The sequence below is a fragment of the Clupea harengus genome, unplaced genomic scaffold (genome assembly GCF_900700415.2).
Source record: "Clupea harengus unplaced genomic scaffold, Ch_v2.0.2, whole genome shotgun sequence".
In the NCBI taxonomy this organism is placed as follows: domain Eukaryota; kingdom Metazoa; phylum Chordata; class Actinopteri; order Clupeiformes; family Clupeidae; genus Clupea; species Clupea harengus.
Genome location: NW_024879882.1, coordinates 10,001 through 31,044, shown reverse-complemented (window position 1 = coordinate 31,044; position 21,044 = coordinate 10,001). Strand labels below are relative to the sequence as shown.

General features: G+C 42.9%; 4 protein-coding genes across 5 annotated transcripts in view; 1 reads left to right on the top strand and 3 right to left on the bottom strand.

Annotated features, from left to right (window-relative positions):
• Positions 1–1,616: 1,616 nt before the first annotated feature.
• Positions 1,617–2,685, bottom strand: LOC122130621 (receptor-transporting protein 3-like). Its single transcript, XM_042705356.1, has 2 exons — positions 2,540–2,685; positions 1,617–1,981 (listed from the first exon to the last, which is right to left on the bottom strand). The coding sequence occupies exons 1-2, from the start codon at positions 2,683–2,685 to the stop codon at positions 1,639–1,641; spliced, it is 489 nt and encodes a 162-aa protein (XP_042561290.1). The 3' UTR covers positions 1,617–1,638.
• A 5,259-nt stretch (positions 2,686–7,944) lies between these two features.
• Positions 7,945–9,275, bottom strand: LOC122130620 (receptor-transporting protein 3-like). Its single transcript, XM_042705355.1, has 2 exons — positions 9,119–9,275; positions 7,945–8,534 (listed from the first exon to the last, which is right to left on the bottom strand). Exons 1-2 carry the CDS (start codon positions 9,262–9,264, stop codon positions 8,192–8,194), a joined length of 489 nt encoding a protein of 162 aa, XP_042561289.1. The 5' UTR covers positions 9,265–9,275; the 3' UTR covers positions 7,945–8,191.
• A 1,612-nt stretch (positions 9,276–10,887) lies between these two features.
• Positions 10,888–12,759, top strand: LOC122130619 (dynein light chain Tctex-type protein 2B-like). The gene is made up of 5 exons (XM_042705354.1): positions 10,888–11,059; positions 11,399–11,532; positions 11,659–11,728; positions 12,197–12,260; positions 12,348–12,759. The coding sequence occupies exons 1-5, from the start codon at positions 11,001–11,003 to the stop codon at positions 12,393–12,395; spliced, it is 375 nt and encodes a 124-aa protein (XP_042561288.1). The 5' UTR covers positions 10,888–11,000; the 3' UTR covers positions 12,396–12,759.
• Positions 12,760–15,801: 3,042 nt separating this feature from the next.
• LOC105896427 (phosphatidylinositol 3-kinase regulatory subunit gamma-like) overlaps positions 15,802–21,044 on the bottom strand; it is a 14,611-nt gene continuing 9,368 nt past the window's right edge. The window contains exons 10-16 of one of the 2 annotated variants that reach the window (XM_042705353.1): positions 20,254–20,379; positions 19,849–19,991; positions 19,472–19,648; positions 18,060–18,131; positions 17,777–17,956; positions 16,643–16,868; positions 15,802–16,510 (exon numbers count right to left, since the gene is read on the bottom strand). In XM_042705353.1, the coding sequence (XP_042561287.1) occupies positions 16,673–16,868; positions 17,777–17,956; positions 18,060–18,131; positions 19,472–19,648; positions 19,849–19,991; positions 20,254–20,379 (894 nt within the window). In that variant the 3' untranslated portion in view covers positions 15,802–16,510; positions 16,643–16,672. Of the gene's footprint in view, positions 16,511–16,624; positions 16,869–17,776; positions 17,957–18,059; positions 18,132–19,471; positions 19,649–19,848; positions 19,992–20,253; positions 20,380–21,044 lie in introns of those variants that run through there. The other variant, XM_042705352.1, reaches the window with a different exon arrangement.

Genomic DNA, 21,044 nt, shown 5'->3' with positions numbered 1-21,044 from the left:
GTAAATGTAAATGTAAATGGATTAGGAGAGAAAGAAAAAGAACAGTGAGTGGGTAGAGTTTGGCTGTCCATGTGCGTAGTTGAGGAGTAGTGGGGGTGAGGAGCAATGTTTCCACTTCCATCAGCAATTGGAACATGCTACAAGGGAGAGAGAACATTTTTGTTAGTAGACATTTATTTCAGAAACAGATAAGGAGATACCTTTGGGTAGTAGATTTACAGTAGGCAATATGGCCATTTTATCAGTATTATTATAAGCATTAGCAATGTGATATGAGAGGAGAGGGAGAGAGAGAGCGAGAGAGAGAGGGAAGCCTCTCTCCTGCAGCAGGAAACTGGAGTCTTTATCTGCTGCTTGATCACCTGGCCAGGTGCATCTCATCTGTCAATCAGGGGTAGCACAACCTGGGCGAAGCTACAGAAAAGGGAAGGGAAGTGATAAACAAAGAACAAAACACATGTGGCCGTAACGGTTAGACTATTTTAAAATGTGGCAAGACTGAGAAATATGACAGAGACTGAGACGTGTGCCAACCAACCCCACTCTCCCCTACAGTACACTGTCACTAGCAGTTAACTACATACATACCTGTAGATTGCAATGACATCATGGAAGAAGCTCACTATAAATATATAATGAATAATACAAAATGAAAAGCGCCAAATGTAATATGAGAAATGTCTGGACGCAAATTCTATTCTCATAGCCTAGAGTGGTTCAAGAGAAAAACAGGTTAAGGCCCGGAAAGCAATGGGTTTCCCTGCTCTGAAATGTTGCTTTGGACGTGTTACAGCTGCAGACCACAGTGCTTGGATACGGCATTGATAACTCCTGTGCTTGGATACTGCATTGATAACTCCAGTGCTTGGATACGGCATTGATAACTCCTGTGCTTGGATACTGCATTGATAACTCCTGTGCTTGGATACTGCATTGATAACTCCTGCGCTGCGCTAATGTGTGCATTTGGGATTCCATTGATGAGGTGCGTTTGTGTTAGGATTCACTGAACAGGTAGGTTTGTGCATAATGTCATTGATGAGTCGGATGCTACCGACACAGTTTCACGTGACCATGCCAGAGACGCTGGAGATGTTTTAAAATGACACAACAGACTCTCTTTCATTTCCAACACTCACATCTCAGTGCAATTTATTTGAAATAAGCTTGTAAAAATATATGATAGCAGAACAGCAAGGCAACAATCACTGCCCAGATTGGTGATCATGTATGAATCGATCCAGATGGCTGTTACATTTGATGACGCCAATAACTGACGGGGGAAACATTAGGTGGTAAATTAAATAAATAATATTCTGTTAAATTCATTAAATTAAACTCAGATACATTTACACATTAAGAAGTAGTTGCCTGATTTAAAGGGCAATACATAAAAATAAATTATATTCAAAAACATTTTAGGCCTTAATGCTGGAGAGGTGGTTTGTTTCGACAACAGGCTTCTAGCCACTGGAAAGTGCAAAGTAATGCATAGTATTTGTAACTGTCACTGTTCCAATGAATACATGAAGCCCCAGACAGTATAACCCTAGTCCCAGAGAGTATAACCCTAGTCCCAGACAGTATAGCCCTAGTCCCAGAGAGTATAGCCATGAAGCGCCCTACAGTAAAGCCGTTTTATTCAGATTTTCGGCAGATGCCTTTTTGGCAGGCCTCACAGTGAGAAGACTCGTGTGGTCCCTCGGATATCCCAACAGGTCGAAACCCCCTGTTGTTCTGGCCCAGGTTTTCCCTGTAACACCTCATGCGGATTCTCTCAACCAGCTTGTCCAGCAGCACCTCAATGTTCTCTAGCTCGAACTGGGGCTCCTCCATCTTGGCTTCCTGGCACCTTTTGCAGTTCTGTCGGAACCGACGCGCTTTGACTGTTCCCGTCTTTGTCCTTTCCTGCAGCTGAAAATCAAACACAACCAGCACCCTTTTGGAGGGCCAAGTCCTCTTACACTTGGAGCAGGTGAACCTGGAAGTACAGAGGGAGAAACACATAAGACTGACAGCCATTGTGATGAGTCTGAGAAACTTGTTGGAGGAAATGTTGGCACTGACATAACACTTCTTATTTCCTCTGAATATAGACTCTGCAGGAGTACACACCCTTTACTAAATGTGCAAATAGCTAGGACACCTGACCTGACTCACAAGACTCCTGATTGGTTGATACAGAAGAATATTTTAGTCGCTGTTTATCTATCACAGAAGAACTCCAGGGACAGCTTTCATTTCTCAAAGAATTATGTCCGTGACAGCTATCAGCTGACATGCAATGGCCACTTACTTTAAGCATGACATTAATTTAAACATGTCTTAGAGCATTTTGAAAAAACACTTTAGATCCTAACCTTTAGGCTACCTTTAGGCTGTAAGTTCTAATACATTTCTAGAACATCGTCTCAAAAGCTGTACTCTACTCATCAACATACTGTAGTTGCCAGTTGATTTAAATATGTAATAACATTAATGTCACTGAAGGATAATCTGTGGATTAATGAATGTCTTTAAAATTGTATTAAAATCTCACCTTGCAAAAGCTCCCCGGATGTACTGATACCAGTTATGAGCTGGGTTCTCTGGCTCAATGGAGTCATCAAACTCAATACTCCAGCTGTCACCATGAAGCTCTTCAGTCTTCTCCTCAAAAATACGCTTCCAGTCCTGAAATGACATTGTTGCTTTTTAGTTGCCTTTCCAACGAGGAGATCCTAGCCCTAGTCCTAAAGAAGTCTGTCACATGAGACTGTGTGGCTATGTGATGCCCGGAGCAATGCCTCAGAAATGAAACTTAAAGAAATGAAACCTGGAAGTGTTTCTACTTTCCATTTCCCACTTTGTACTGTTGCTTTTGCCAACCCTATTTTAGTAGCTTGGCCACACACTTTGCAAGTCCACACACTATGCTATTGTAAGTAAAACATAAAATCCACATCATTTATGTTTAACACAGACCTGTCACAAGGTTTCTCTTCTTATGACATATTGTTTGCTGCCACCTGCTGGACACTGGAGTTCCTGCTGTTGCTGACTTGAGTTGTGGTTTCCTGTCTGCAGCATCGCCGGTATATAGTCATTGCTCTGCACCATAACAAGGATGTTGTATTGGAATGATGTCATGTTGATGAGCTCCCACTCTCCTTTCATCTCCATGTATGTGTTGGACAAATCCAGAATATGCTCTGCACGGAAGTCAAGACTCAAGCGGATGTCATCAGCTGCCAAAAAGACACATCATCATAGGAAAGGCCTCAATGAAGGCCAATTCAGTTTCAAAGTAAGTAGCCACTTTGCAATTAACACCATAATTCCCATGGTTTTAAAGAGCATTTAGGAGCTTCACCATTCAAATCTCGGATCTAGTTTACCTGCATGTAAGTAGGAATTGAAGGAATATGAACAGTTTTGGATATCAAAAGGGAATGTGTAGATATCCAGGTTGCAGGAACTGATCACCTTCAACGGTGCCATGTCAACGACAGTGCCGTCACTGTAGACGTACACATAGTAGGTCTCTGGGCCTGTGTTGGCCTCCATGCTATCATCAGAACACACATCAGAGACAACGCACAAATTACTTGAAACTGTCAGCATTTTTCTGGTTCATGTTTGCAAAGCTTATGAGAGACATTCGTCTGAAACTTGATGGTACAGTTGTCCAGTTGAAACTGCTGTACAGTTACTCCACTGTACTCCTGTTAGATCTCAGTTTGAAAGGTCTGATTCAGTTCGTACACAGCAGCACAGCAATTCCCTCACAATTCGTTGATGACGATATCTGGTGTCCACAGGTTTGGGCAGGGAGATTTGACTCCTCTGCGTCCCAGCGTACAAACTCATTCTGTCAGCTCTATTAAAGCAAGATCCACAAACACAGGTCTGATTGTTCACACGGTGCACACACTTTACAGTAGTATTCTCATCAAGAACACACTTTACAGTAGTATTCTCATCAAGCACACACTTTACAGTAGTATTCTCATCAAGCACACACTTTACAGTAGTATTCTCATCAAGCACAAACTTCACAGTAGTATTCTCATCAAGCACACACTTTACAGTAGTATTCTCATCAAGCACACACTTTACAGTAGTATTCTCATCAAGCACAAACTTCACAGTAGTATTCTCATCAAGCACACACTTTACAGTAGTATTCTCATCAAGCACACACTTCACACTTCACAGTAGTAGGGGAGAGCGGGGTAATGTGAGACATTTTTTATATTTGCTCTCCTCTAGGCGAGCTAAATTGATATATCAGTAAAAATGTACACATTTCCCATTAATTCAGGATGTCTCCTAGCAATTGAAATGATCAGAATGTCTTCAGGACAAAGGGCAGGTAAAATATGATTGTTTTTAAAAAAGTGGTCTTGTGTCTCACTTTACCCCAGTTTAGGGGTAAAGTGAGACAGACCAGAGAAATCAAGAGGTAAAGTGAACCACTTACTTTTTCCACTTTAAAGCTACCATAACAACACATGTTGTAACAGTAAGAATACTGACAGCTAGATTGACAACCACACATTCCAAAACTAATATCGGACTAGTAACAGAATCAAGGGGATTGGTCAATTAAGCACATTTTTTTAAACACTTGAAAGTAACTCCGAACAAAATCATATACAACATAATATAATTCAAAATGTTTTTGTTAACATTCAAATGACAGATAAAACCAGTTAGATTAGAACACAGTCATGGGACCATAATCAGAACCAGCTAGAACAGCCTGGGACTCAGAACACAGGACTAGACCCACCTGGATTAGAACATCAGCCTCATACTCATTTTGTATTTGGTTGCAAAGTTAACTAGGACAAAGTCAGCCTCCGGGCAGATCTGTGTTTCCAGGATCACTTCTCTCATCCTCAGAGCTCTCTTTGTCAAACTCATCATCAAATGGGACAGGGACAACACTCTCCTCATAGCCGCTATCTATGATTTTCTTTTTGGGTGCTTTCTTTTTCGGTTTTCCCTTTTCTTTGCTATTTTGCTTTTTCCCTGCCAGTTTCTTTTGTCTCTCTTCATAAGCCTTTTCTATTTTCTGCTTCTCAGGAGTATCAGTTAGAATGGCTGTCTTCACACGCTTTCTTTTTGTTTGTGCTCTGGGGGGACATTTGGGAAGTAGTAGGATTTCACGAGGAGACACATATCTAGGTCGGCTGGGAACACATGGCACATCTGAGTCAGTTGGCAAGCACATCCATGTGGACCACGCGCAGTGGATGGACCTGCATCAGCGAGTGGATCATCTGCAGCAGATGGTTCATCTGCAGGTGGTTCATTTGCAGGGATTGGACCTTCCGGATCATCTGAAGTGGATGGACCACTTGGATCATCTGAAGTGGATGGACCAGTGGATGCAGGCTGCAGCTCAGGATTTGGCCGGTCTGACACCATGGATGGTGCAAACGCTTCCTCAGGGAAAATATCTAAGTTCATTTGGGAAAATCCAAGTGGACCTGAATCCAGAAGTGATATTCCGTGGTGTCACTGCTGACAAGAAGGCCTCATTCACAAGTCCTGCAATCTGGTAGATGGGGACTGTTTTGCCAGGGTTAGATCTCTCTCCACAGTGTCTCACTTTACCCCACAGCATTTGTCTCACTTTACCCCACAGCCACTTTTTTTTTTAAAACAACATCTCTTAGCAATTCAGGCTAATCTTCACTAGCATCAATCACATGGTTTTATATGTTGGAAGTTCATCAACATGTATGATATAAGTTTTTCTACCTGAATCAATTTGCTTTGACACAACAGTTGATTTAGTTCACATCAAGAAAATTTACTTTTACATGCAAAAACACATTTTTGTGAAAAAACATACTTTCCACAGCACCAGCACCAGCACCAACCTCTTCTTCATGGCAAGGGGGGAATGGGAGGGGCTTGAAAACATAATGGTCACATGACCAAAAATGTGTTCCGTTGCCTAGATACAGAGGGTGTCTCACATTACCCGGTGTCCCACATTACCCCGCTCTCCCCTATTCTCATAAAGCCACTGCAGCCCAGCACTGATGCCGGAAATCGCAAACTGTAGAACGGCTGAACGAACCACATGCTCACCAGGCTAAGCCAAATTAAGGTTTTCAACAGCTGTGCCTTTTCATCCTATAAAATATCAACAAATCATATGACATTTAGCTTTGCAGTTACATGCATTACATTAGTCCAGTGCCGGATTAATCATTAGGCAGACAAGGCACGTGCCTTAGGGCCAGCCAAAAATTTGGGCCAAAAAGATTTTCGCAAATATTTTCAAGGTGGGCTACTGTAACGAAGTGGAAAATTTAGTTTAACAATAATATGAGTTTCGCCATAATTGAGTGAGTTTAGTCAGTGTTGGTGTTTTGAAGCCACCTTTGGAGATATGGTGTACTGCAGTTCTTCAGGTTATATTCATGTGGTGTTGACATACCCAAACAGAAGCGGTATGCCTGTCTGGGGTAGGTAGTCCCACTGTACAAAATTACCCTCACAAGATTCATAAACTTTCAACTTAGACAATGTAATGAAGGTTGAGTGTTTTGTATGTTAGTATGTATTGTGATGAATGGTTGTGGTACAGTTTTATCAATGGACAGAACGTTTATTTATATTTCACCCGACCACAAGGTTCTGTAAATAGACACACTGATTAGCTGTAAAGTTCGCTAGTTACTTTTCATGCATTACATTTATTGTTTAATTAATTTGACACCGACCTATTTGAATGTACCGATCATTTAAACTTTTATTATGAATATCTTTATATAGAATGCTGATGTGTAGCCTAATGTCCGATAGGAAAATTGTAGATGTAAATCTGTAGAACAGAAAATGTATCTGTTTTTTTAGCTGAGATATTCATCCTTCAGTTGGTACTATACTGGTTAGACTATTTTAACATGTGGCACGACTGAGAAATATGACAGAGAGTGAGACGTGTGCCAACCAACCCCACTCTCCCCTCCAGTACACTGTCACTAGCAGTTAACTACATACATACCTGTAGATAGCAATGCCATCATAGAAGAAGCTCAGTAGAAACATATAATGAATAACACAAAATGAAAAAAGCCTCGTAATTTGAGAAATGTCCGGAGGCAAATTTAACACTTTCATTCTCATAGCCTAGAGTGGTTCAAGAGAAAAACAGGTTAAGGCCCGGAAAGCAATGGGTTTCCCTGCTCTGAAATGTTGCTTTGGACGTGTTACAGCTGCAGACCACAGTGCTTGGATACGGCATTGATAACTCCTGTGCTTGGATACTGCATTGATAACTCCAGTGCTTGGATACGGCATTGATAACTCCTGCGCTGCGCTAATGTGTGCATTTGGGATTCCATTGATGAGGTGCGTTTGTGTTAGGATTCATTGAGCTGGTAGGTTTGTGAATGTCATTGACGAGTTTCTGCTCCCCCACTCATACAACTACACTTCCTACATATATTTGCACAATTTTTAATTTTTAATTTAATATTCCTCACTTCTTCACACTTTAAACTGCTGCTAGCCCTTCTTGTACTTAAATTGTTGTTACTTGTTAATGTTATATGTTATAGTGTTATATGTTATTTTTGGTATATGTTACTTTGTTATCTACTGCGTAGAGGTTGCCGGCCAAGTCTTAAGAATTTCGCTGCGCTGAAGCAATTTGGTGCATGCGACAATAAACACTTGACTTGACTTGAGTCGGATGCTGCCGATAGGCTACAGAGTTTCACGTGCCCACGCCAGAGACGCTGGAGATGTTTTATAATTACACAACAGACTCTGTTTCATTTCCAACACTTACATCTCAGTGCAATTTATTTGAAATAAGCTTGTAGAAATATATGATAGCAAAACAGCAAGGCAACAATCACTGCCCAGACTGGTGAGCATGTATGAATCGATCCAGATGGCTGTTACATTTGATGACGCCAATAACTGAAGTGGGAAACATGAGAGGCAAGTTAAATAAATAATGATCTGTTAAATTCATTAAATTAAACTCAAATACATTTACACATTAAGAAGTAGTTGCCTGATTTCAAGGGAAATACCACAACATTTTAGGCCTTAATGCTGGAGAGGTGGTTTGTTTCGACAACAGGCTTCTAGCCACTGGAAAGTGCAAAGTAATGCATAATATTTGCAACTGTCACTGCTGTAATTAATACATGAATCCCAAGACAGTATAGCCGTTTTATTCCGATTTTCTGCAGATGCCTCTCAGGCAGGCCTCACAGTGAGAAGACTCGTGCGGCCCCTCGGATATCCCAACAGGTCGAAAGCCCCTGTTGTTCTGGCCCAGGTTTTCCCTGTAACACCTCATGCGGATCCTCTCCACCAGCTTGTCCAGCAGCACCTCGATGTTGTCTACCTCGAACTGGGGCTCCTCCATCTGGGCTTCCTTGCACCTTTTGCAGTTCTGTCGGAAGCGACGCGCTTTGACTGTTCCCGTCTTTGTCCTTTCCTGCAGCTGAAAATCAAACACAACCAGCACCCTTCTGGAGGGCCAAGTCTTCTTACACTTGGAGCAGGTGAACCTGGAAGTACAGAGGGAGAAACACATAAGACTGACAGCCATTGTGATGAGTCTGAGAAACATGTTGGAGGAAATGTTGGCACTGACATAACACTTCTTATTTCCTCTGAATATAGACTCTGCAGGAGTACACACCCTTTACTAAATGTGCAGTACACATAGCTAGGATGGCTGACTTTTACTAGACTCCTGATTGGTTGATACAGAAGAATATTTGAGTCGCTGTTTATCTATCACAGGAGAACTCCAGGGACAGGTTTCATTTCTCAAGGATCATGTCCGTGACAGCCATCAGCTGAGAGCTATGCAATGGCCACTTACTTTAAGCATGACATTCATTTAAACATGTCTTACAGCATTTTGAAAATACACACAAGTGGCATTTAATTAACACTTTGGATCTTAACCTTTAGGCTACCTTTGGGCTGTAAGTTCTAATACATTTCTAGAATATCATCTCAAAAGCTGTACTGTACTAATCAACATACTGTAGTGCTAGTTGATTTAAATATGTAATAATATTAATGTCACTGAATAATAAACAGTGGATTAATGAATGTCTTTAAAATTGTATTAAAATCTCACCTTGCAAAAGCTCCCCGGATGTACTGATACCAGTTATGAGCTGGGTTCTCTGGCTCAATGGAGTCATCAAACTCAAAACTCCAGCTGTCACCATAAAGCTCTTCAGTCTTCTCCTCAAAAATACTCTCCCAGTCCTGAAATGACATTGTTGCTTTTTAGTTGCCTTTCCAACGAGGAGATCCTAGCCCTAGTCCTAAAGAAGTCTGTCACATGAGACTGTGTGGCTATGTGATGCCCGGAGCAATGCCTCAGAAATGAAACTTAAAGAAATGAAACCTGGAAGTGTTTCTACTTTCCATTTCCCACTTTGTACTGGTGCTTCTGTCAACCCTATTTTAGTAGCTTGGCCACACACTTTGCAAGTCCACACACTTTGCATTTTAAGTTGCCACTGGACCACATAAAATCCACAACATTAACGTTTAACACAGACCTTGCACACGGTTTTTCTTCTTAAGACAGATGGTTTGCTGCCACCTGCTGGACACTGGAGTTCCTGCTGTTGCTGACTTAAGTTGTGGTTTCCTGTCTGCAGCATCGCCTGTATAAAGTCATTGCTCTGCACCATAACAAGGGTGTGTCCTCATGCCCTCTGGGATAAAGTCTGTTTCTAGGAAGGCATTGGTATAACTGATAGGCTATGACATCACAGAGCATGACTGTAGTCCTCTGTAAGCATTTTTTCTTGCAAATGGGAATTCCCTTGCGTATATTATATTTTCATGATGTAACACTAATAAACTGTGGATAAACCAATATGTACATAATTTTCTCAGTTTGTAAATTATTTTGAATACTTAAAACACATGGTGTTTTACTTATAACACTTATATACACAGAGGCAAAGGCCCGAGAAAGCACAGACCACTTACACAGACATAGCCACAGGAACATAATATCAGTATCATGAACATAACAGAATATGGACCTTTGTATCGAACTGCTCCAGTGTTTTTTAAAGGACGACTAAAACATGTCAATGGTGTCAGTCATATGGAAAAATCAACAGATGCCACACTGTATATGTGAGTGTTTTCACAGAAGAGAGCCTGTCAGTAACACACCTCACACATCACACTTGGTCATGGATACATTGGCATCTGCACTGACATATTTAAATTTACTCATTTGACAGACGATTCTATCCACAGCAATCTACAAGTGAGGCACAATGGAAGCAAATAGCTTTTCAAGGAAGTGCCATGTGAAATACATTTTAGATGAATCGGACTGAAGAGCAAGGAGGGGAGGAACATAAGAGACCAGAAACATAATTCTCATGGTGGATGCACATGCCACTCCAGCTGTTGGCTGAAGCTCCACCACAGGTGCCCACCCGTGTCACAGTTCGGTGCCACCTTAAATATCCAGCTCTTCTTACTGAACTGCCTGGGCCAGCTCAGAGCCTGGGTCTGTGCGAGCCACCTAAACAAAGACTTAAAAAGTGAGTGTGCGACATGCAGAATTTAAAACGTATAGTTTTAGATGGTTGTTCATCATGTAATGACATGAAATGTTTTCATTGCAGATTTTAAAAGTAAGGATGTGGTTGGACATTGCAAAAATCAATGTAACCTTTTATGTACAGTGTATGAGCCTACACGTCAGTGAAACTGAAACTCAAATGGGTTACCCTGTAAATGTGCGGCTCCAGTCCAGTAAGTGGCAGTAATGCAGCACTATGCTTCCCATAGTTGTGCTACCTGAGTGAAATTCGTTGAAAGAAGAAGAAACAGGTTGTTATGGTAACACAGGAACGTCTTCCTTTACAGTTTGACCAAAACTCTTTTAATTTACAAGTTGGATGAAATGGTTTTAAATCTGTCTAGCATTTTCAGTTGATCGCTAGCGTCAGCACTATTGTTGTAATCATTCATCTGTAATGGAAGGAACCGAAACAGGAGCCAACAGTTATCTTATTAGGCCAAATTACCAGCACAAGTAAGAGAGATTATCATGATCTTGGAAGCTAACATTAACATTAGCTAGCTAGGATAGATGCCTGTCTGTCATAGCAGCCGGCTAGTATAACGATAGCAAACGTTAGCGCAAATGTATAGGTGTGAAGTTATGTTTGGTGCCGTGGCCAAAGTTAATTTGACACCGCTAACATTATTATCCTACCTGCTCTTTAATGTTTATAGCGTGGTAACTTGGTGGATTATGCTAGCTTGGATACATGGTTAAGCAGCTATTCTTGTCTGCATGCTATTATTATACATTGTACATTAACAGTTAGCATAATGTCACACGTTTAACTGTAACGTTACTATTCTGCAGGTTCAAAGCAGGAGTTGTGAAGGAATGCATTCGAGAAATCCTGAGGGATAATCTTTCAGGTGTACAGTACGACCCGGAGCAGAGTCATCTTTTATCCACACAATTAGCAGACACTATTAAAGAGAAACTTAAGGGTGAGTGTTTCCCAAAAATAATTTGATGTTGAACTGAGTTAGCTAATGTTGCTAACTGGTTATTATAGTTGCCTTACCTTCATAAATGAACATAACTAGAAACCTTTTTCAATTGCATTTCCTTAGAAGTGGGATTTGAACGTTACAAGCTGGTTGTGCAGGTGGTGCTCGGAGAGCAGCGAGGAGAGGGAGTCAAGTGAGTAGCGGAAACTGTAGGATGTGCCATTACCCTCTGTATGAAGGTTGAATAACAAAGCTCGAAGGAATTTAGCCAAATGTAATAACTGATTGAGTTTACAAATTTCAGCTGTATGGAACTGACTTCTTTGACACTGAATGAGTGTTGTTTGTGTTGGTTGAATAATAAATACTCAAATTAATTGGGCCACATTGATAACCATGACTTCATCATGTCTTTTAAACATTTTTATAATTGTATTTGATTATTGCTGTTCATACGAGTTTGGATCATCTTTTAAAAAGTATTCATTAACATTTTGGAAGAACATTACTATTACTATTTCTGCAGAGACAGTAATGTCTAGGGTACATTTTTCATGCTGTTCTTTGTTATGGATCCATCACTACTTTGCAAAGTTCATCTTAAAGTTATCTTAGAGTTGTATTCTCTGAGCTCTTGTCTGAGTCTGTGCGCTCTTTTTAGGATGGCTGCTCGTTGTTACTGGGATGCAGACACAGACAACTACGCCCAAGACATTTTCATGAATGTAAGTTGGCTGCTGTCATACACCACCATGCAGTAGATCCTACAGTAGATGTGTGTATGAACCTGTGAGCCTGTTCTTCTTCCTCAGGAGAGTCTGTTCTGCGTGGCAGCCGCCTTTGGAAGCTACTACTACTGAGTGCATGAAGAAGACAGGCAGACCAGAGTCACAGTGGGTCTGAGAGGTAGCCATGGAGACGAGGATGAGGCCTCTCAGTGACAGCGCTACCGTGTCTGAGGACATGCACGACCAGAAGAAGGGTTCAATGGTGGATGTGAAATAGCAGATGTGCCCTGTCTCTGGATCATTGGTTGGTAGGCTTAAACTTCAGTGAGAGAGAGAGAGCTATTATAGAAAAAAAGTGAGGTGGTTATTTATAACTTAATCATATGGAAACAATATTGTCAAATCATATAATCTCATGATATAGATTCATACTATATTGTAAAATATACTTTTATTCCAGCAAAGTTTGTAATGTTAAATTAAAATGTATTATCTACCTAATTGTGTGCTTTTAATGAGTTCTCTTCTACTTTGACAGGATGGCAGTTTTGCTTTACTGTTTAGACACAAATTCAAATCTATAGGAGTCGCTCTAAGCCTATGGTTTGATACCACCACATTGTTCAGCTCATGACATACTGAACACATAACGACTCTACCGGTAGTATGGAAAGATCGCAGCTGCTTTCCAAGAGTAGCTTCCTCAAAGAAGCATTCCTTCACTACACACTACATTACTCTGAATCTTGGAAATGACTCGTTTATTTGAAATGTCATGGCGCGTATGATACTATCCTGAGTGCAGTCAATCAATACATTGTTAAATAGGTTGACCGCATGATGAGGGTTCACACACACAAATACCACTCCAATCTGTATTTTCAATACTAGAATTTATTGTTTTCCTTAAGTAGTGAACCAAACAAACATAGCAATCTGAGACAAACACAAAAATAGAGCAAGCTGTAACTACAGGACTGATATGGTTAGCACAAACAGCAGGGACACTGCTCTACCCAGAAAGATCATGCTGCATTTCCCTCTTTCTCCACTGCACCTCTATAGGAAGCTCCTGTCACCATCCAAAGGGCCAAATGTTATTATCGATCAGATTATATAATTTTTTCTGTTGTCTTATGTTAATAAGTATTGCAGTTGTACCATTTGAATGGGGACAGCAAGGCAGCACAAAGCCAGAAAAAAAGTGGGAATGTTGATGCCATTTGCTTAATGTCATCCGAAATGTCCTTTTAACAAAATAAACGTCCATAACACCAACAAGACATCCACACACACCTGTCTCACAGATTGATTCCCAAATCTGGCTGAGACAGTCATTTCAGCCAATAGAGAAAGGTAATGCCACTATTTCTGATTGCCTTTGTCTTCGTGAAGATTCACTCATCAGGAGGGGTAACAGCGTTTCTGTAGGCTAGGCCTTATCTGAGGACGTGTAAGGAGAGCACCTCATTTTAAACACATCATTACTGTATGTTTGTATTCTGTTTGTTTAATTAAATGAGTGTGTGCTGTCACTGTTGTGCCACCTTGTGGTGAGAGCAGAGCTGGACAGTCAGTAAAAGGTTCAATCAACAACCAGACTTAAAAATATTCCCCCAAACTCCAACGAGACTCAAAAATATTCCCCCAAACTCCAACCAGACTCAAAAATATTCCCCCGAACTTCACTCCACAAATAAAAAGACACAAATCAAGACCACCTCTGTCTGACAACATAACACATACATTTTACACCAACAGAACAGGACATGAAATATCAAACTTACAGGGTCCTACAGTGCGCTGGTTAGTTCAGAGACAGGTCTTACCCCCCCACCCCACCCCCCCACACACGCACTCTCTCTGCTACTAGATTATTTGGTGATCGTAAACATATGCACCCATCATATTCAGAACACAACTGAGAGTTCAAGCTACTGAATGTGTTTCCTGGTCAGGTGATGATGGAGCACAGGAGCAGGTCAGAGGAGCAGACTGGTTTAATGGCTTCCTCTGGGATGACCAGCGCCCTCTGGTCCTCAAGGGACTCAGACTTTTTTTTTTAAGATGGTTGACTCAAGTGTGTCGTGTGTTCTTCCCAGACACACACACACACACACACACACACACACACACACACACACACACACACACACACACACACACACACACACACACACACACAGCTGGTATTCCACCAGTTACAGTGGGGGAAGGAAGTATTTTGTGCAAAATATATTTTTATTACCTCCACAGCTCTTTCACTTGGGTTCAGCTGCACTACACACATGATCATCCACATGCAAATCTGCCTCCACTGCACACAGTTGAAAGCTAAAGCCCAAACCCACCTCACATGTTTGTGAGTTTTGAAAAAAGTGCTCTGAATTTGAATGAAACTGAACGAATCAATAAGTACATCAATCAAACAATGAAATCAATCAATTCATTAATTACATGTAGTCCTGGGATCCGAGTAGGTGCCTTGGCTGCAGACAACACTTCATCTGGAGAGAAACATGTGACACCCCATCTCAACTCCTCTCTGTTTTCAGTCATTGAGCCAGGCTGCCGTGTTACTGATCAAGACTACGCTAGCTGATCCTTCAGTGCAAACCCTCCAAGGAACGGAGGGGAAAAAGAGCTTAAATCCTTAAAGCTGTCAAAAGACTGTTACGCATTCCTCTCTTTAGGACGCTACAGCACAGCTCAAATACATCTATGACATGACACTCCACACTCCACACTCCACACACACACACACACACACACACACACACACACACACACACACACACAGACAGTTCCTATGACCCACTACTAAACATGCTGGTTAGCAAAGGTAAAGCTTGTGTTTCCCAGGACAAAGGTTTCCCCTTCGGCACGTCTCAGGCTCTGCTTCCACAGACTTCACACTAATGGAGCGCACAGCGGAGACTGACAAGAGACCCGTCCCTCTCTAAGCCCCTGTGACAGCTGTCGAGATGGAAGGTCAGGTGGAGGTCGTAACCATGGGAGCCAGTAGTGGTGTGGTTTGTGCTATTTTATGACTGTGCGGTAGAACAACCATCAGCTATCACTGGGGACACAAGTGCAAGAGAGCAAACACACACACACACACACACACACACAAACAACCACATACATCCACACATACAAATAACTGAACGGTTCTGTCTGTCTACAGGACAGAGGTTCCAGTGCCTCATACATCACTGGTATTCACTAGCAAGGTGCAAACTAACTGCTGGTGCTGCTGAACAAACGGCTACCAAACAAGCCAAAACAAAAAGACAAACGATCTAACTAAAACAGGAACATGAGAATACCGCCCCCTTCTGGCCACTTTGAGCACTGACTCATGCGAGAGAGCATGCTAGGCTATGCTGTGCTACGTGCTAACCAGAGCAGCTCCCTCTGGGGAGGAATCTCAGAGTTTGGGTGTGTGCAGCTCTCCTGTGAAACGAAATGCTCTGCAAAGCGACAGAGGATAAAGAGAAGCAGGTCCCTCAGCAGCACCCCCCCCCCCCCCACACACACGGCTGAGGTCGTGCTTGGACCGCTAATAACTTGGTGTTCTCAGATATGTGTGTCTTGGACAACACACATGCACCTCTGACTACCGAAGTCCTGCTTGAAGTGATGATTACTTGGTGTCCTTAAACGTGTGTGTGTGTGTTTTGGACTACACACACACACGCGCGCATTCTTGTAAGATATGGTTATCGTGTATGGCTGTGTTATTGTGGAGGAGCAGAGGGAGTGTGAGAGTAACTGTGTCATTGTGCTGGAGCTGAGTGGTGTGTTGGTAGCAAAGCACCAGATCCTTCAGGGAGCTCTGTGTGTTTATATGTGTGTGTGTGTGTGTGTGCGTGTGTTAATATGTGTGTGTGTGTTTATATGTGTGTGTGTGTGTGTGTGTGTTTGTACAACAGTGTGACATTGAGAGTGCTGAAGCAGATGGGTGTGTTTACAGTGAAGCACCATGTCCTTCAGCGAACTGTATTTGTGTGTGTGTGTGTTTATATATATGTGTGCGTGTGTGTGTGTGTGTGTGTACAACAGGACAGACCAGATGAGTGTGACATTGAGTCTCATTGTGCTGAAGCAGATGGGTGTGTTTACAGTGAAGCACCATGTCCTTCAGCGAACTGTATTTGTGTGTGTGTGTGTGTGTGTGTGTGTGTGTGTGTAGTTCTGTATCTGAGCGCGCGCGCGTGTGTGTAGTTCTGTATCTGCGCATGTGTATAGTTCTGTATCTGAGCATGTGTGTGTGTGTAGTTCTGTATCTGTGCATGTATGTGTGTATATTTATGTGTATGTGTGTGCGTGTAGTTCTGTATCTGCGCGCGCGCGTGTGTGTGTGTGTGTGTGTGTGTGTGTGTGTGTGTGTGTGTGTGTGTCTGTAGTTATGTGTTTGAGTGTGTTTGAGAGAGCACAGGCCAGGCCAGTGTGACGTTGAGAGCCTGGTTGTGTTGGACCAGAGAGTTGTGTCTGTAGTGCAGCACCAGATCCTTCAGAGAGCTGTGAAGGTTGTACGGCTCCGCAAAGCCAAAGCCGGACGCCGTCCTGAAGATCACACAGTGCTTCACCTCGCCGTCCACACTGTTAAACACACACATACACACACACAGAGTTATGAGTGAAGTGGCATTCATTGGCATTGAGGAGAAAGGTATGAGCAGTTATATGATAGTGGGTGGGGCTTTGAACCCAGATGACAGTGGGTGGGGTGGTCGTCCAGAGGCTGGAGCTCAGACGAATAAATATGTGTGTGAGTGTGTGTGTGTGTGTGTGTGTGGGGGGGGGGGGGGGGTCTTTGTAACCAAGGGATATAGACTGACATTAAATTCCTAGCTTTTGTTATTTCCAGTCGACAAATGGAAATATCAGAAATGGCCTCATTATACAACTGTTAGTCAATTGCTGTGCGACTATTTAGTAAGCTTAACCTTATAACATCATGAATTTAGATCCCTAATAAAGTCCATACTCTGTATTTTCAACCAGTAAGATTAGATAGCTATGTTACACTGAAGATATATACAAAACCCATTTCCGAAAAAAGTTGGGACATTTTGTAAAATGCAATATATACAATAATATGTGATCTATCAATTCTCTGGAACTTTTATTTTACATCTGTGTGCTGTGTGCTGTGTGCTGTGAGTTATGTGCTGTGTGCTGTGTGCTGTGTGCAGTGTGCAGTGTGCAGTGTGCTGTGTGCTGTGTGCTGTGTGCTGTGTGCTGTGTGCTGTGAGCTGTGAGCTGTGAGCTGTTAGCTGTGTGCTGTGAGCTGTGAGCTGTGAGCTGTGAGCTGTGTGCTGTGTGCTGTGTGCTGTGAGCTGTGTGCTGTGTGCTGTGTGCTGTGTGCTGTGTGCTGTGAGCTGTGAGCTGTGTGCTGTGAGTTGTGAGCTGTGAGCTGTGAGTTATGAGTTGTGTGCTGTGAGTTATGAGTTGTGTGCTGTGAGTTATGAGTTGTGTGCTGTGTGTTATGAGCTGTGAGTACTCACACTACGGAGCAGGCGTAAGCGCCCTTCTGTGTCTGGCTGTCTCGGATCAGGAAGGTTCCGTTGGCACGCCCCCTCAGCAGCTCTTCCGCCTGGGCCCGCTTCAGATCGCCCAGGTACCAGCTCTGCTCATCCAGGTGTGCCACGTCCTCCTCCTCCTCCTCACACACGAGCGTGCACACACTGGGGAGAACACACAGGTGGCGCTAGAGAGCAATCCCACAATGTATAGCAAACAGGCAGGCTAATGACAACTTGTCGGAACAATGTCAACTTTGACACTCACTCCTCTGTGTCGTTCCTGATGCCCAACCACTCATTGATTTTCTTCTGCTTGGTGCCTTTCTGTGTGAGCCAACTAAAATGAAACACACACACATACACACGACAAAATAATAATGCACATTTATTAAAAAGAGACATTACAGGGTTTCTGTCTAAGACTAGCAAACAAGCTAACAGCTAACCACACAGATAACACAGCTAACAGCACAGATAACATAGACAACAGCTAACAGCTAACGGCACAGATATACTGTATATAAACTTTATTACAGGCTCAAGGCCCACATGGTAAAAAAACAATACATACAAACAATACATTACATAAAAAATATACAAAGAAAGAAGGGCTAAAAAAGGCACTCATGCCAGTGTTCCCAGATCTTAGATGTGTACTTGACAGAGCTGTGGCCAGGGTCTGTCATCAGATTAATATTAAAATTTGTAGAGCGGTCCAGCCGACTCATAAACTTAAAAGTAAGGTTCCTCAGCAAGGCCATGATGGTGGTTAGACCCATATCACAGAACAGCTGACTGGCTCTAGTACTCCTGGGTTTCTTCAGGAGTATCCTAAGACAGTCATTATAGGCTACTTTCAACTTACGCAAGCTCTCCTTCTTGTAATTCACCCAGAGTGGAGCTGTATAGAGAGGGGTGCAGTAGGCTCTAAACAAATTAATTTTAACATCATATGTACAGTGGTGGAATTTTCTAACCAACATGTTAGCTTGGACAAAGAGCAATCCCCTCTGTCTGCCAAGTCGGCATCATCCACCAACATGTCTAAAATAATGTGCCCTAAGTATTTGGTACTATTGGACACCCCCAGAGTTTGCCCAGAAAGCTGAAAGGCAGGGAACTTAATATCCATGTCATCCTTAGTCCTAGAGACCATTACCACGCTCTTCTTGGCATTATATTTAACATCAAAATCGACCCTATAATTAGTGCAGATGTTAAGCAGCTGTTGAAACCCACTGCTACTAGGGGATAGTAAAGCTAGGTCATCTGCATACATAAAGTGGTTGACCAGGGAATCACCTATCATACAACCTGTTCTGCATCCCCCCAGCTGCCTGGAAAGGTCGTCCATAACCGATAACACAGACAATAGCACAGATAAAACAGACAACAGCTAATAGCACAGATAACACAGACAACAGCTAACAGCACGGGTAACACAGACAACAGCTAACAGCACAGATAACACAGACAACAGCACAGATAACACAGACAACAGCTATCAGCACAGAGAACACAGACAACAGCACAGATAACACAGACAACAGCTATCAGCACAGAGAACACAGACAACAGCACAGATAACACAGACAACAGCACAGTTTTTGCTGATAAATTAAAGCTGGGTTGTGTAACTTGTGTCTGATAAAAGGTAGGTGTGTTGGTGTGTCTTACAGCAGGTACTGGTCTCGTATCTTGCGTAGCTGCATGAGGTCTGGCTTGAGGCTGTTCATCTTGCGGTCGTTCTCGCGGTTCTCGGCTGCCTGCTGCTGCAGGTCCTGCTCCAGCTTCTGCTTGCTGTCGTGGATCTCAGTCACACGTGAGTGAAGCTTCTCAGAGTTATTCTGGATCCTGACACACACACACACACACACACACACACACAGATATGGCAGGTCCATATTAATACTTTTATTGTAATTCATCATGTTTGATGACATGGTGATATACTACAGCTAAGAGGTGAGCTATAGCACAGTACTGTTGTTGTCATGTATGTATGTATGTGTGTTTGTGTGTGTGTGTGTGTGTGTGTGTGTGTGTGTGTGTACCTCTGCACTTCCTGGTCATTGCCCTCCCTGCTAAACTTCTCCATGTACTCTTTGCCATAGCGCTCCTGCGTCTCAAACTGCTCCTCAAAGATCCTGATGGTCTCATTGAAGGCCTCGATGGCTGTCCTCTTCATCTGTAGCTCCTGAGACACGGCACACAAATACAGTCAGAACAGGGGTGAGTGTGTGTGTGTGTGTGTGTGTGTGTGTGTGTGTGTGTGTGTGTGTGTGTGTGTGTGTTTGTGTGTATACCATATCCATGTTTCACTTTATTACCTTGGTGTCCAACAGTGTCCAAAAGCTGTGATAATTAAGTGTTCATCATGAGTTTGTACTTGTCCTTATATGTGTGTGTGTGTGTGTGTGTGTGTGTGTGTGTGTGTGTGTGTGTGTGTGCCTGCTCACCTGAGATGTGTGTGTGTATTCCTCATACAGTGAGTCGTATTCTCTGCTCTTCTCCTGGTACTGCTCATGATAAACTCTGAGCTGCTCCCCTGCTGCCTCTATACTGTCCTCCTTCACCAGGAGATCCTGAGAGAGAGGGAGAGAGAGAGGGAGAGAGAGAGGGAGGGAGAGAGGGAGGGAGGGAGGGAGAGAGAGAGAGAGAAGAGGTGAGGAGAGGAGGAGAGGAAGGGGAGGTGAATGGACAGACAGAAAGAGAGGAAAGATGAGAGGTGGGTACAGGCCTTCTACTTCCTTCCAAATACACGTCAAGTCTAGCAAAATCATAACAATCTGCACAAGACTGTGTGTGTGTGTGTACATCCGTGTGTCCAGATTGCTCTTGTAATGCGGGAGGGACTCGTGGTGATTGTGTGTGTGTGTGTGTGTGTGTGTGTGTGTGTGTGTGTGTGTGTGTGTGTGTGTGTGTGTACATGTTGGTGTTTAGAGACCGGGTACAGTAGCCTTGTGTCCAGCTTGCTGTTGTACTGGGCGAGGGACTCGTGGTGATAGTGTGTGTGTGTGTGTGTGTGTGTGTGTGTGTGTGTACCTGCTGGTGTTTAGAGACTGGGTACAGTAGCCTTGTGTCCAGCTTGCTGTTGTACTGGGCGAGGGACTCGTGGTGATAGTGTGTGTGTGTGTGTGTGTGTGTGTGTGTGTACCTGCTGGTGTTTAGAGACTGGGTACAGTAGCCTTGTGTCCAGCTTGCTGTTGTACTGGGCGAGGGACTCGTGGTGATAGTGTGTGTGTGTGTG